The following is a 14,690-nucleotide window of genomic DNA, read 5'->3' as shown; positions in this document are numbered from 1 at the left end:
GACATCAGTCTCCGACAAGGAGGATCCCTGACAGCCACACTGATAAAGGGACAAATCGAAATCCTCCAGCACGTGTCGAACGGACTGACGGCAACAAGGACGGACGCCGCAATGGCGAATATCCACAACGAGTGGTTGGCCGAGCACCAAACGGCAATCGCCACCGGCGAGAAGACTTTCCAAGTCGTGCACCAAAAGATTCATAGTGTCACAACCAAGGTGGGATTTCTGGCACATAGGAGAGGATGCCTGAGCACGCCTTCCTGGCCCGCCTCATGTGCAGGCCAGCCGCCCACATCCTCTCCTAGTTCGCGAAGGTGCACTAGTCTGCTTGGGCGATCGGATGGCTAAATACCCTGTCCGTCCCAAGCTGTGTTGTCCATCCTAACATCAAGTGTCCATCCTAACACCACGTGTCCGTCCTAAAAACACTGGAAGTGTCCGTCCTAACACCAAGTGTCCGTCCCAACCCCTATTGTCCCGGGCTGCCATAACCTGCTTGCTCTGGCGCTATCCGCCTGGAGGAGTCGACTCTCGAGTTTACTAAGACACGAAAGTTCGGGGACGGAAGGTCTACCGTGGTATTCTTATCGGTGTACCATGGAAGGACGGGGATAACCGCATCCTCTTCGGCTCCAACAACCTGGACTGGATGGGGCTTACCGTCATCGCCAACATAACCAAGAAATTGCGGAACATTCAGCCGGAGGGCTACAAACCCCTGGCCGATGCGGCCATATGGTAGCCCGGAACCGAGCGGTTCGGTTCGCGCCCCTTGTCCAATTCCTCTGGATCGAGAACTGAAAGTTTCTGTGCATTTGATGGTCTGGACCGCGGACTTGTGGGGCATGGCGGCATTCGACCACCTCTACGCGAACCTGGGTGGTGTCATTGATTGCCTCTCGATGGGAAGTGAGCAGCACCTGAATGTCAGCCATGTCGGTTTGGGTGACTTCGAGATCCGTGTTCCATTTCTCAGTTTCTTTTCCGATAGTTGTTGTCGTGCCTTGTCGCACCGCGCACATAGACCGCTTCACTGGGAGAGTTAGCGGGTTACCGAATCCGGCAGCGTTGGATGTGATTCAGACGCATTCATTCAAGTTTGTTTCTGATGTGCCGCGTGCGATTGAAATCTTGCCGACGGCCCGACAAAGAATACCGCACCTTCAAAACGGTATATCCCACTACCCCACAGCTTTAAGGCCTGGACTTCCTTGCCAAACCATCAGATATCCGCCCGTGCCACCATCCTCGGTCCCTCCCGGCAACGATTACGGCATAAGCTATCCGCTTCTTTCCTCTACCTCGCTATGGTCCGCACACGATCACGATTGGCTGGCCTTGCAGAGGGGCGCGTATCGTCCACGCCGGGACCCCAAGGTACTCCCCTAAACCCGCTAGAAAACGGAAACGAACCCGGGCGTCCCTCAAAGCCCACAGGTCGCCACGGGGCAAAGCGAGGGCGAGCAGCATCCCGATTCAAGACGACTCCGCCTCAGCAGGTATCATATGCAATCCATTTTCTTCCTCTCTACAAGGACTAATCAGGGTCTTACTTAAAGCGTTGCGCGATACCCAATGACGGCGGTACGAAGCGACCGGCCGACGGCCTCGACCCTGCTGTAGAAGCTGTTCGGAAGCGTCAGCCACGTCTTGTAGATTGTACGGAAAGGACCCCAAGGAGTCTTAACTCGATTAAACTTTGGGCAGGCGAAGGACAGTGGCCGCAAGAATACATCGACATGCAGCATATACTTGCGCGAAAGAGGTCCATGCCCCCTCGGAGGTCATCAGGTTCTGCGGCTTCAACGACCTTGACGACGTCGGCGATCCCGAGCGATCAGAAGCCCGGAGAGGACAAGAGTGGCGCATATAAGGATTCACGATACGCACTGCTGCTCCAAACCAAAGGTTCATATATGAGAAAATCAGAACTCGGTATCACAGACGAGAGCAAGCGTTTTTGCCAAGCTCTCCTCGACGGTGAACAGCCAGTTCCCACGGAGTCGCTCTTCGATCAGGATATATTCGAGAATGTTTGGGAGGATCTACAGAACAGCAACAAGGCCAAGATTGTCCAGGATATTTCTCGACTTATCGTTCCTTCAGCCGAGACACTTACTCTCCGTATCAAGGCCCTGAAATGCCTGACCGAAAGCGTCGACGAGGGATGGAACAACTCGGTCCCGTTGACTGGCACGCGGCCTCAGCCGGACTACTCTGCGGGGTTCAAACGCGAGGCATTTGGCGATAACCAGCTCGCCAAGCTATCACCATTCCTCGGCGACTTCCTCGCCGGGGACCGGTCGTTGTTCATGGCCACGCACTATATGTACTTCCCGTTCTTGTCGTGCGAGGTGCAATGTGGCGGTACCGCACTCGACGTCGCGGACAGGGAGAACGCGCATAGCATGACACTTGCGGTACGAGCCGTGGTTGAGCTTTTTCGGCTAGTGAAACGCGAGGCCGAGGTTCATCGCCAGATCCTCGCCTCTTCTATCTCTCACAACCACAGAGCTGTACGTATCTACGGTCATTATGCAGTAATCGACGGAAACGATGTTCAATACTACCGCCACCCGATCCACGACTTCTCGCTCACGGCTCTTGACGGGGAGGAGAAGTGGAGGGCATACCGCTTTACCAGGAACGTTTACGAGACATGGGTGCCCGCACATCTCAAGAATATCTGCTCAGCTATCGACCAGCTGCCATCCGAGCTGTATTTGACGTCGGACAGTGACTTTTAGAATATCGTTGCGCGATAGGAAGGGTATAGCTCTACGATCCATCTTCCTTGGTGTGGAAATTTGTAGACTTGCTTCCTTTTTCTCTTTTTCTTTTCTTCTCTCCCTCTTCATTCTCTTGTTCGGTTTTCCTTTCCCCCTCCCTTTTTGTTTCTATAATAATGTTTTTCTTCTTCATCCTGTAATGGTTTCCCCGTTGATCATCAATAACATCACCACGGAAAGTGCCGAGCAGCCCGGAGAATAGGGTTAGGGTGCTGTGCATAACTGCAGATCCATACTGCACCCATCTCGCAGAGCTACAGCAAAAAGTCGGGGAGGATACAGCGATGATGTCATGGCAGTAGCCAAGTTCAACACCATGAAATTGCGCCATCCATCCCACTTTGGCATGCCATCCATGGTTACCTAGAAACCGTTCTCAAATGGTATATGACCAATCCTTTACATCCATCAAGACGGATCTGATATATCTCACCTTCTTCACAACACCACCTTCGCCCTCAACAAGTCAAGAACAACACCAAAACAACCATGAATCGATTCACCACCCGCTCCGCGTCCAACATGTCCATGCTCGCCTCGGCATTCCGCAGGCCAGCAGGCGCAGTAACCCTACGAGCAGCCGCAGCCCCCTTCCCACTCCGACCCTACAGCAACGGCAAGTCGTCCGCCCCCAAATCCGCCGAGGAGGCCAGCGCAGCCAGCGGCGGATCCCGGAGCAAGGAAGCCGTCGAGACCGGCTCCAGCCCGACGGGCGGCCCCATCCCAGACGGTCTGGCCCAGGGCGACGCCCGCGGCCGGACGGGAGGCGGGCCCGCGCTTGACAGCTCTGTCCACCCGCCGGCCCAGCCCAGGATCAGCAATGCTAGCGTGCCGGGCGAGCGCCCTGATCTGAGTGCGGAGCAGCAGGCTGAGGTGGATGAGCATAATCGGGACTTTGAGAATAAGCATGGCAAGGCGGAGCCGGCGGCCGATGATAAGGTGGATAAGAGCTTTTGGAGTGGGAAGGGGTCGAGGTATAATAAGGGGTAGGAGCGGAGGAGAGTGTTGCGGGGGAAGTTGGATGGTTGAGGGCGCTTGTTCGGTTCATGGGGCTAGCACCATGACTGCTGGCCGTTGTATTATTATCAGCTAGACGTGGAAGTCTCAGGCCGCTGTGCTGTATTGGCAATGCCTATGCCTGGAAACGCTAGTGCGTGTCAAGTTACCTACGGGTATGTTAGTTGGTGGTTTTGACGGCGATGGTTTTCCTTAGTGATGATTCTAACCAGCAACGCTCGCCACGGCAGCAGTAGCTTCGATAAATAGGTAGGTATACACTAGCATCCATCCTTTGTACTATCCACAAGTTTCAATTTATTGAGCCATCAGAATCACATTTGTTATCCTCCTGGTTCGTCCGCCGAGGCTGGTTAAGATACACCAGTACAACTGGCCAGTTATAAGTGAAGACCGTTTGGCATTGCTTTTCATGTCGTAGACGCTCGGGTTCATATTACTCGAGCTGTGTGAGAGAAAGAACTGCCAGTGGTTATAGTACACATGATGTGACCGGAGGGAAGGAGGGCTTGTGCCGGTATAATACCTCCTCTTTAGGGAACTACACCCCGAGGTCGCGGAAGGGTATAACTTGGGGTCTTGCCAGGCCGGGGGATCTTCACCTGTTTTGTTCTTCGGTCGCCAGCGCGGTTAATTTAGTCGGTATAAAGTTCAGCTTTGCTTATTCTCCATTTGGGCCACTATCCCTTCAATAGGTTCTTGATTATACTGGTATGGTACCCCCCCCTCCCGGAATCTCACCGATGACGCATGCCGTCGCAGATCGCAACCACTAATTTAACAATCACATTCAGGTAGGTACTTTGTAGTCCGCAAAATTCACAACTCAACACCAAACACCCGACCACTGTGGATAGTACATCACCATTAAAATGACTGACGAACTCCCCCCCTTTCCGCGCGCCGGGCCATACAAAACCCTCACAGCTCAGTGCCACTGCAAGTCAACGCACTTCACCGTCAAGGTCCCGACTTCGGATCTTCCACTCTCAGTCTACCTCTGCCACTGCAGCATCTGCCGCTACACTCATGGGACCCTTTGTTCCTTCCAAACCCCCCTCCCATACGGAGTCGAACCGGACTTCGTCTCGCCCTCCTCGGTCGAGTCGTCCCTTACAGGGTACATGCACGAGGAGGCAACCTTCGAACGCTTTTTCTGCACCACCTGCGGCTGCCACATTGGCGAGCGCGGCCTGAGAGAGGATCCATCCACCGGGTTGGACGATTGGTGTGTGACGAGCTCCATCTTCGACACCCACGACGAAGACACCTTCCGGATTCTCTCCCACAATTTCCCCAACCCAACCACCGAACCCAACCTCGCCACCTGGCTGCCCTCGGTCAACGGCCGGACGATCCACCCCTGGAACCCGTACCCGAGTGACCCCCGTTCCGCGCTGGCCCACGCCCGGCCCCCGGAACCAGACCTCCCCGACCGCAACCGCCTCCTCGCGCAATGCCACTGCGGCGGCGTACGCTTCACCCTGCCACGCCCCTCAGAAGCCGAAGCAGCCCACCCCTTCCTCTCGCGCTACCTCCGCACCGGCCCAACCCCCTCCTCCGCTCCCCCCAACCCAGACACCACCGACAACGCCACCTCCACCACCTCCACGACCACCACCAACCCCGCCACCGACTCCGCCCACGCCCACACCCCCGCCACCGGCCCCCCGACCCTCAAGCGCCTAGCCTGCCTCTGCCTCTGCACCTCCTGCCGGCTAACCTCAGGCACCCACGCCGTCGCGTCCACCTACGCCCCCCTGTCACGCCTCGAGCCCGCCATCCCGTCCTCCCTCGACGGCATCGGCACCCTGCGCGCCTACCACTCCTCGGAGATAGTCACGCGCGCGTTCTGTAGCGTGTGCGGTGCCACGGCGCTGTATGCGGCCGACCATCCGGACCGGGTGCGGGATGGGGAGGTGGTGGTGGCGGTGGCGGTGGGGTTGTTGAGGGATTGGGAGGGCAGTGTGGCAGTGGAGGGGTGGTTGGCGTGGCGGACGGGGGAGGTGGCGGGGGTGGGGGATGGGAGGGGGTTTGATGGGGGGGTTGCGGAGGGGTTGGCGGAGGGGTTGGGACGGTGGGGGGTGGAGAGGTATGGGCGGAGGGAGAGGTTTGGGATTCCGCAGGATTAAGGGGGGAGAGAGGGGGAGGGGGGGGGGGGGGAGGCTGTTGGGTAGGAATATGGGGGTGGTAAGCGTTGTTGTATTAGTAGATGGAGGTCACTTGGTTGGGGAGGAACATGAGAAGGGTTGAAGGTCATTTTATCAATCCCGGCGGCGGTGTATCTCGCTCTTTTGGTACCATCCATTATTCGTGGCCGTCATCATCATCCTTCGTGTTCATACTGTGTTTGGGTGCCAGGTTCCAACCCCTCTCTTCCATCTCACCATCCCCCACCTCTATTTGGTCAACCCTCTCTAGGTTGACCCCGGCCCTCTATATATGTCCGAGCTGGTATGTGTGTCTGAGCCCCTGCGCGGCTCTGACCCGGCAGGTGTCTCCGCGTCCACATGCCTCCCCGGCGCCAGCCCATCCGTAATCGTGGCGTGCGACCCCATTTCATCGTTTTCCTCCTCCTCCCCACTTTGGCTGAAGTCACTGCGGCTCCCGCTCCTTTCCTGGCCCGAATGGTGGCTGTCCAGGTGAGAATCGTCGTATGGCGGAGGTGGGTCGAGTGCCCCCGAGGCCGTTACGGGCGTCATAGAGATGCTTTCCTCCTTTATGGCGATGTCGATATTTCTTTGTGCCTTGCGTCGGCGGTAGACGAGAAAGACGACGAGACCGGTGATCACGATGAGGAAGACCACGATGGAGATGACGATGGCCGCTATTGTGCCGGCCGACAATTTGTCGTCATCGCGGAGGTCATCCGGGTCTACCCGGAACGGGTTGTCGTCGTCGTCAATGTCGTCGGGTTGGCGGAACGGTGGGAATGGAGGCGGACTGGTGAATGTAACTGTTTGCCGGGCTTGTATTGTGCGGGTGAGGATGTTGACAGCCCTGGAAACGGCAGGCATGGTGAAAGTCTGGGAATAGGCGTTGGGGTGATGAGCGGGAATACACCGTGACACACGTAGAGATAAGGCAACTGAATGGGAGTAAGTGTAACGAAGGACGGCCAGAGAAGCCGGGGAGCTGATATATTTTGCGAGCTGGGATCTCCCCAAACACCCTCATATTCGGTACTTCCCGAGTCCCGAAACATCACCAATGGCTTGTCCAAATGTGGTAACGGATCATCCAAACCTCCCCCGACGAAGGGCGTGATACGCCACAATCATCCGCCGACGCCGGAAAGAACAGGGCCACCGGAAGCCCTCCACTTGGCTTGTCCGCAGCAAATAGGGGGCGTAAATGCGATGGTTGGTGCATCCATTGGCCAACGGTTTATGCTGTGCGATGTCTGCCAAAACGTCGCTCCGAGGGAGTGTAAGACTGGGCTGACCTACATCCCGCTCTGTCATGGCTGCAGAAGCAAAAGAGTGGCACATGCACTAATGCCGGGCGGCGGGAACGATCAACAAAAGCTGACCCAGGGCGGTGAACTCCTTTAAGAAGACCATATTTTCGAATGCAGCAAAAGTTTTCACATTGACTGTATGCCAACTATAGCATTAGCCCACTCCCGGCCTTAATCTGGATTTGATACCCGGCAGCGCAACGTCACACAGCGCGTCGGGAATCGGCCTTAAGAGGCCCGTCTGTGACCTCCGTCTCGCAGCTTACGGTCAAGGCTCCTTCTTTCGGCGATACGCTTAGCTCAAGGCCATGGCTCACGGCGGGGGATGTAGTGAAGAATCATGGGTCCGCCGCTTCTTTTGAGATTAGGAAGACAATCTAGTCTATATCCCGGGCGGTGTCCCTTTAGAACCGACTTGATACAACCATCGCACAATTAAGGAACTAACCCTCGAGAGATCTTGGTACGTACATGTGCATATTACCCTCACAATCTTCCGGGCACAAGCCCTTCCCAAGCACGCCTTCTCACTTCAAGCTACAAGCGTCACCATGCTCAAGAGCAGAGCGCTACAAATCAGCCTCATCCATGTTCCTCACAAACAGCATAAACCACCGCACAGCATTCACATGGTTCACCACGCTGACCTTCTCATCCACGGTATGAATATTCCCCAGCCCCGGCCCGTCCTCAGGATCATACCCCGGCGAGAAGCGAAAAATATGCCGCGTCAAATCCCAATAATACCTGGTATCCGTATTCCCCGTCATAATCCCCGGCGTGACGACCATATCCCTCCCGTACAACGCGCGCGTCGTTCCAGCAAGAACGGAAAAGGGGCTCTCGTTGGCGCCATCCGCCGGCGTGATGGGCGCGACCTCGAGCTCGTGGTCGGACGCGAAGAGGATGATGGAACCCGGCGCCTCCTCGGCGCCGTCGAAGGCGTGCAGGGTGAGGTTGTGACGGCGCGCGACGGCCCCGGCGACCGCGGTAAGCCGGTCTTTGACCACCTGGGTCGTCTCGCCGACGTTGATGCGGTGGTTGACGACGGCGCTGGCGCGCTCCGGGAGCGCGTTGACCTTGACGCCGCCCGAGATGACGTCGACGGCTTGCGAGGTCTGCATGAGGTACTTGATGTCGGGGCCCTGTTTGGCGGCTTCGAGCGCGAGGCGGTCGGGTTTGGTGGCGTGGCAGGTGTTGTGGTCGGGTCGGCGGTGGCGGAGGAGCTTCTTGAGTTTGCTGGGGAACTCGGGCGAGTAGGCGGCGCCGCACTGGAGCTGGGTGTAGTAGGGGTTGGAGTCGACGAGGCGGGTGCGGTACTGCTCGGCCTCGATCTCGGTGATCAGCTCACTGAGGACGCCGATGCTGGTGTGGTCGGAGGGGATGGAGGAATGCCCGCCGGGCGTCCGGACTGTGATTTCAACGTCGGTGTAGCCCTTCTCAGCCGTACCGGGCTTGGCGAAGAGTGTCCCCCAAGCCTGTTCAAAGGTGCTACCCTCGTCGATGATCGCCGCGATCCCGTCGGTTCCGTAGCGTTCCTGTAGGAAGGCGGACAGCTGCACCGCTCCCTGCCGGCCAGAGCACTCTTCATCAAAGCCGAAGGAAAGCAAAATAGACCTATGTGGCTGGAACTTGGCCTCAAGGAGTAGCTCGAGCGTCTCCATAGTAGCGATCAGCTGGTTCTTGCAGTCACTGGCGCCGCGGCCCCAGACGTGCGTGCCGTCGAACTCTCCACTCCAAGGAGGGTATGTCCACGAGTCAACGGTTTCAGGGGGCACTGGCACCGTGTCTTGGTGAGCCATGAGCAGTGTTGGCCTCAGCGACTTGTCACTGCCCTTCCATGTGTACAGCAGTCCGTGGGTGTTGACCTTCTCCACCAACAGCTCCTTGTGGATACGAGGGAAAGTCTTTTCCAGGAACTCATAGAAGGCGTAGAAGACATCCCATCGCGCATCCTCGCCGATGGGCCCCAAATCGTCAAAGGACTCCGTCTTGACCTGGACGGCGGCAGAAAGACGTTTGATGGTGGCATTCCTGAAGGCGCTGCTGCTGATGTGGTCGTACACTTTCTCGAGGTCTCGGTTCTCGCCCGGGAATAAAGGCTCCGGTTGTGCACATCCGGATCTGAAGTCTTGCTCTCGTCGAACTGATCCTGTCAAGAGTCGCTCGAGAGACCCGAGATCCAGAAAAGTGATTGAGAATAAAATTAGAGCCAAAAAAGCGAGTAAGAAACCTTTGCCCCGGGAGTGGTTCCGGGTCCCCTGTTGGGAGCCCGCACCGAGAGGCAGCATTGGCGCCGCTTCCGACTTCATTCTGTTGCTGATAATGATATTGAGAGTTTGGGGTTGTTGGGAGGAGAATCCGGGCTGACGCAAGTTATGGCTGAAATGCTCTCACTGAAACCCACTCAAGCCACAGCAGAGCGGGGACCTGTGAAGCACACCCGGGGAGTTCCCGTCGACCTGCTGTTTTGGATGATAGCGCAAAGCCGAATCTTGATCATTATTACGTAAACCAGATATGGTGAGTCGAAGGAACAAATAATTAGGGAGACCGAGGCTCAGCTAGGTTTAAAAAGGCAACATATAAACAGCTCGAGTGTTGTGGATGTATTATAATACCGTTTCATACGCCTGATACGGCGGTGGGATCAAGAACGACCTGCAACCAGGGTACCGGTGAGCTGATGTTTCTCCGAAAGAAGATGGATCTACACGTGAGGGGCCATGGGCAGGCCTCCACGTCCGAAACCTCCATTAACTTGAAGTATTTATATAGCTAACGAAGTTAGCGTCGAGGCTCTTGCAGTCGGTTGAAAGTTGGTGAATCATTCAATACGTTACCGTAATTATGGCAGACAAAACCGGACTGAGCACCGCGAGCGCAACATGTTTTGTCAAACCGAATTGGTTTTAATGCGTCGAGAGGGACATTCTGAGCATGGTGGACACGGAGAAACATGTTCTTCCAGACTCGTGATTGCCGTAGTCGGCCGTTGTAGATGGCGACCCGGTCAGGTGTTCAACCACGCAGGAGAGTCCCAGTCGCCGCCCTTCCGCATTTCCTTGGCAATCCGCAACACCTCCGCTCATCCTCTACTCCTTTCTTGCCTCCAGCTGCCGGGCAATACACAGCCAGCTTCTACCAGCCTCGCCAGATCGCGAAATTGGGACATCCCCAGATCAAGCACACGTGCACGCCATCGCCGGAGAGACCCCACCAAAATCCACACCAGGCTCCATCGAGCGGCGACTTTGATGGGACCTTGCGCTGACGGCGAGCGATGACAAGATCCGCAGCAAACCGGAAAGTGGATCATGGATGCCTAAACTCTGGTAGGGCTGATAATACATAGCGAGCCGGTGTCAATTGAGCTTGATTGTGCCGCGTTGGCACGCAGAGGGGAGGAATGCTCAAAAAGCAGCATGTGTTGAGCCACACCACACATGGGACGAAAAGATTGAAATGGATTCCATGATTGGAACGAGAATTGACGGCGGTTGCATGGGGCAAGCTCCCGCAACGGGAAGGGGATTTGCGGGGCCGAACCCCCGCACTCCGGGGAGAGCCTCGAAGACGCTAACTGAAACGAGCCGCAGCGTGCTGGGCGGAATTTCGGAATATCGGCTGAGCCAGGCAGGGCACCTTCCCGCGTCGCGCGTTGACCAGAAATGGAAGGCTTGGACCGGGGATGTGCAAAGGATTGGCTTCCGCGAGATGAGGAACGGGACGGACGCACTAGTGATGATGACGGTGGCATTGTGCCATTGGGATTGAAAAGGCCGCCATCGCCCACCGATGCGCTGCTGCACTGCAGTCTCGACAGATCAGCGTTGTTCTTGCACGCGCTTGCTTCATCAGCCCATCAGTTAGTTTGACAGTCACACAAACACCACCAATTCTGCCCCGCCATCGTCTCACCACCATACACTGTACGAAACCACATCACACAAAACTACACCACACAAAACTACACCACACAAAACTACACCACACAAAGCTACACCACACAAGACCGCGCGACTGACTTGCGATGGCCGGCTGTCTCAAAGCCCTCGGGTTCTGGAAGAAAAAGAGCAAAGGCGCCTCCGTTACCGTCACAGATGAAAAGCCCCGCCACGTCGAGAAGAAACTTGAACCATCTGTTGAGGTGCGGCATGTTCATGACACCCACCCGCCCAGAGGCATCCCGGTTCGTCCAGACGTCAACCCGGAGTACTCGGCCTACTCCACTCCGGTCGATACCACATGGGCTGACTCCACGACGTCAACAAAGACACCTGGCTCGGCCGACAATGCCGTGGAGTCCGACGATGCCGCCCGGCGGAAGAAGGCCGAGCAAGAGGAACAGGAGCGGTTGGATTTCTTTCAGATGATGTGATCATTGACTTGCGGTCATGTGCATCTGAAGAATCATTGCGGAGCGGGGGATAATCGTGGGGCAGCGCGCGTCATCTCAACCGGCGAATAACCCTCCCCCCCTCTCGGAATCGACCACCTAGGCCACGTGAAGCCAGCCCCTTGAGCCCAATGCTTCGGCAACCGGTTTCGGCCATGCGGCTACAAGGTTTCGGTCACCTCCATTCGTCTCGCCGAGTACATATTGAACCCAGCCTTGATAGGTACTCCGGCCCTGATCGCCGATCAACGGCTTGGGAGCATCTCGGACGAGCAAAAACAGCGCCCTGATGCCGAGAAGTCAAGGAACAACGCTTTCCGCGTGCTGGAGTCATTAGCGTTTTGTGGGATGAGATTCGGTTAAAGGACACAGAACGCACGAGGCGCATCCCAATGGGAGGTCGGTCGGAACTTGATCGCTTTACGCCACGGGAATAGGTTGGGGACCAGCGCATGGTGTGGCACCGCGGTGGGAGTTCAGCTTCCACATCACGTTAGTTGGTATCAGCCCTACGAGGCTTGCGAGAAGAAGCGTTGTTGGTCGCTAGGGCTTTATGTTCCGTAGCTACCCAGATAGTTGGCCTGAGGCTTTGATGGATCCGCCACAAAGCCCGGGTTGAGTCTCATAACGGGCTGCTGAGCAGGGGCAATTGCCTCCGAGAAATGAGCGAATTATCACAATTGTGCCCTCTGTGTTCAATATTCCAAGATCCGCCTTTCAGCTGACCCCCGAATGCTGCCTTCCTCGGCATGACCTGTTAGATACAGTCGTTAGGAGCGTCCAACTGACGCTGACTGGAACGTGACGTGCGATGTATATTCAGCGACAAAGGCGCCGTCCCCATCGCCGTCCAGAGAGAAAACGGTGTACATCACGGAGTACACCCATGGCGAAGCGTATCTGAGTCCCTATCGGTACTCACGCTGGCATATAAGTACCAATGTGTGGCCCTCGAATATAAACCAGTTTCCCAATATGTCAACCGCAGCCTTCACCACCTCGACAAACGGAAGTCAAACCGCTACGGCCTAGCTTACCACGAATTAGTTACACCCTTTTAACAGCCCCAAACGCACACAATGCCTCGGCGCCGATCACCTGAAAATCGCGGGGACGTGTGCCCTGACTGGTCCTGGGGGCTGATGCCCACGCCGTCGCACACCAAGAACCCTGGATGGCAGTGAGCTCCCCCTTGCCGCATCTAGAACATTGGACCCAAAAACAGCCACCAACTTTGGCCTCTGTCGTGACAGATACTAACCTCTACCCCCCCCACGTACCAGTGTCGCTAAAAATCGAGGGTGGTTTACCACCTTCCAAGAGCTACGTGGATTCAATGCGTATATTAATGGCACGGACACACCGCGCAGAGTCGAGGGTGTTGGAACCGTCGAGCTTAAAGTGAAGGCGCATAACCAAGACGGATACAACACCATCGTTCTTCGCAGGGTCCTCTATATTCCGGCTATGGAGAACGGCATTATCTGCCAAAAGCGACTGCAGGCGGATACAGGGGAGAACTGTTTCGTCGACTTTGACAACCTTAGCCATCCCAACGGCTTGGTGGTCAAAAGAAATGAACAACAAATCTGGGAGGAGCTGGCTTATTTCACCGGAACCAACATCCCGCCCGTGGTCCCTCCCCCCGGAATCAACATCCCGCCCGTGGTCCCTCCCCCCGGAACCAACCCAGCCACCGTACCGACCCAGCCCGCTCGACCCATCTCGGCCCGTCTTGTTTGGGTGGCGCATCCACCTCGACGCCACCGACTAGGCCCGTCCACGTTTCTGGCCACGCTCCAAGTCACCCAGGGAACTTTCGCTAAATGGGTTGCGGTCAAGGAAGAGCGCTGGGCACTTATAGAGGAAGCCAACAACAGCGCGCAACCAGTCCAATGATTGCGCCTACACTCGGTATGGTTGGAGAAGTACGCAGGGAAACACGGAGGAGTCTTGGTCGGAGAGCAGGTCCCTCGGCATCGGCCGTGAATGCTGGGACATTCATGATTGGGGGTGGACGTTCTTCTCGGGGGCAGTAGAGCGGACGGTTGCACCTCAGATGGCTGGCCCGTCCGGCGGTGGGAATTTGGGAATTGCTACCTGGCGCGTAGTTGATAAATAGAGTCCGGTTACTCGCAAGTTCCACACGCCAGATTTGTGTGACCGGGTATCTCCCCACGTGGTATTCGTAGGTATGATCGAGTGTCGACACGTTGATAGCCGAAGCACAAGTTCGCGCACGATGGCACGCTCACGGAGCCGACAGACAACCTCAATTGCATATTCACGGGGCGGTGAGCTCATTGGCCAATGCCTCACTGCCACTCGACACCAATAATGCTGCTGGCTCCAAACAAGCCTGGACCGCGCTCAAAGGCGGTGGGAGGGCATTCGGGAGCTGTCGTCGGGAGGTGTAGCGGCTTCAATGCAGCGGTGTCAGCTGACGGGAGGCTGGGAGTGATACACAAGACGGATAGAGTTCCACATGAGTGCAACACAGGAGGAAAAAACGGAAGAGTGGTGAAAGCGGAGGGTAAGGCGGTGAGTGGTAAGGCGAGTCGGAAGTGTCAGCCTCGGCCGGGGGACGGAATCGATCTCGGAGCCATCAGCGGATCGGGGCGGATGGAGGATTCCAGATTCATCACATAAAAATTTGAGGCCGACGACGTGGCACCGGAGGCCAACGGAGGCGGGATCAAGCAGCCCGTTCCGGGAGGTGGATGTGTTTCGGCTCCAGGGGGTGTTCATTCAGGCTGCTATGTACGGCTCGCCGCCGGCTCAGCTGGTCGGCCTTATCAATTGGCATCGAGCATTGGTAGGGAAATATCCAGCGGGTGCCACCGTGCCGGTGCCAGTTGGCCATGGCTCCTGTATGGCCCCTGTATGGCCCCTGTATGGCTCCTGTTTGGGCGCCGGAGTCGAGCCCAACCCCCTTGGCGTGAGGGCCGGGCCGTAACGCGGTTGGGCGGAGCCGTTGACCGGGGAAGGCAGGGAAGGTCAGATCCAGCTCACCGGCGCCGGC

General features: G+C 56.7%; 7 protein-coding genes across 7 annotated transcripts; 5 read left to right on the top strand and 2 right to left on the bottom strand.

Annotated features, from left to right (window-relative positions):
- Positions 1-1,129: 1,129 nt before the first annotated feature.
- Positions 1,130-3,052, top strand: B0H64DRAFT_412440 (uncharacterized protein). Its single transcript, XM_062804930.1, has 2 exons — positions 1,130-1,502; positions 1,563-3,052. The coding sequence occupies exons 1-2, from the start codon at positions 1,311-1,313 to the stop codon at positions 2,748-2,750; spliced, it is 1,380 nt and encodes a 459-aa protein (XP_062653986.1). The 5' UTR covers positions 1,130-1,310; the 3' UTR covers positions 2,751-3,052.
- A 20-nt stretch (positions 3,053-3,072) lies between these two features.
- B0H64DRAFT_412439 (uncharacterized protein) lies at positions 3,073-4,236 on the top strand. Its single transcript, XM_062804929.1, has one exon. It carries the CDS (start codon positions 3,282-3,284, stop codon positions 3,780-3,782), a length of 501 nt encoding a protein of 166 aa, XP_062653985.1. The 5' UTR covers positions 3,073-3,281; the 3' UTR covers positions 3,783-4,236.
- Positions 4,236-5,797, top strand: B0H64DRAFT_436709 (uncharacterized protein). The gene is made up of 3 exons (XM_062806202.1): positions 4,236-4,520; positions 4,604-5,571; positions 5,649-5,797. Exons 2-3 carry the CDS (start codon positions 4,682-4,684, stop codon positions 5,665-5,667), a joined length of 909 nt encoding a protein of 302 aa, XP_062653984.1. The 5' UTR covers positions 4,236-4,520; positions 4,604-4,681; the 3' UTR covers positions 5,668-5,797.
- A 319-nt stretch (positions 5,798-6,116) lies between these two features.
- On the bottom strand, positions 6,117-6,826 carry B0H64DRAFT_378675 (uncharacterized protein; the record flags this gene model as incomplete). The annotated part of the gene is made up of 2 exons (XM_062802601.1): positions 6,117-6,153; positions 6,297-6,826. 2 exons carry the CDS (start codon positions 6,824-6,826, stop codon positions 6,117-6,119), a joined length of 567 nt encoding a protein of 188 aa, XP_062653983.1.
- A 736-nt stretch (positions 6,827-7,562) lies between these two features.
- B0H64DRAFT_412433 (uncharacterized protein) lies at positions 7,563-9,753 on the bottom strand. The gene has a single exon (XM_062804928.1). It carries the CDS (start codon positions 9,579-9,581, stop codon positions 7,839-7,841), a length of 1,743 nt encoding a protein of 580 aa, XP_062653982.1. The 5' UTR covers positions 9,582-9,753; the 3' UTR covers positions 7,563-7,838.
- A 1,412-nt stretch (positions 9,754-11,165) lies between these two features.
- On the top strand, positions 11,166-11,746 carry B0H64DRAFT_59238 (uncharacterized protein). Its single transcript, XM_062808481.1, has one exon. The coding sequence runs from the start codon at positions 11,303-11,305 to the stop codon at positions 11,648-11,650; it is 348 nt and encodes a 115-aa protein (XP_062653981.1). The 5' UTR covers positions 11,166-11,302; the 3' UTR covers positions 11,651-11,746.
- A 1,001-nt stretch (positions 11,747-12,747) lies between these two features.
- Positions 12,748-13,843, top strand: B0H64DRAFT_452503 (uncharacterized protein; the record flags this gene model as incomplete). Its single annotated transcript, XM_062807204.1, has 2 exons — positions 12,748-12,848; positions 13,039-13,843. 2 exons carry the CDS (start codon positions 12,748-12,750, stop codon positions 13,565-13,567), a joined length of 630 nt encoding a protein of 209 aa, XP_062653980.1. The 3' UTR covers positions 13,568-13,843.
- Between the last annotated feature and the right edge of the window lie 847 nt (positions 13,844-14,690).

The sequence above is a fragment of the Chaetomium fimeti genome, assembly GCF_033439085.1.
Source record: "Chaetomium fimeti strain CBS 168.71 chromosome Unknown B0H64scaffold_13, whole genome shotgun sequence".
NCBI classification, from domain to species: Eukaryota; Fungi; Ascomycota; class Sordariomycetes; order Sordariales; family Chaetomiaceae; genus Chaetomium; species Chaetomium fimeti.
Note: the sequence above shows the minus strand (reverse complement) of the source record. Positions and strands in the feature narration are given on the sequence as shown.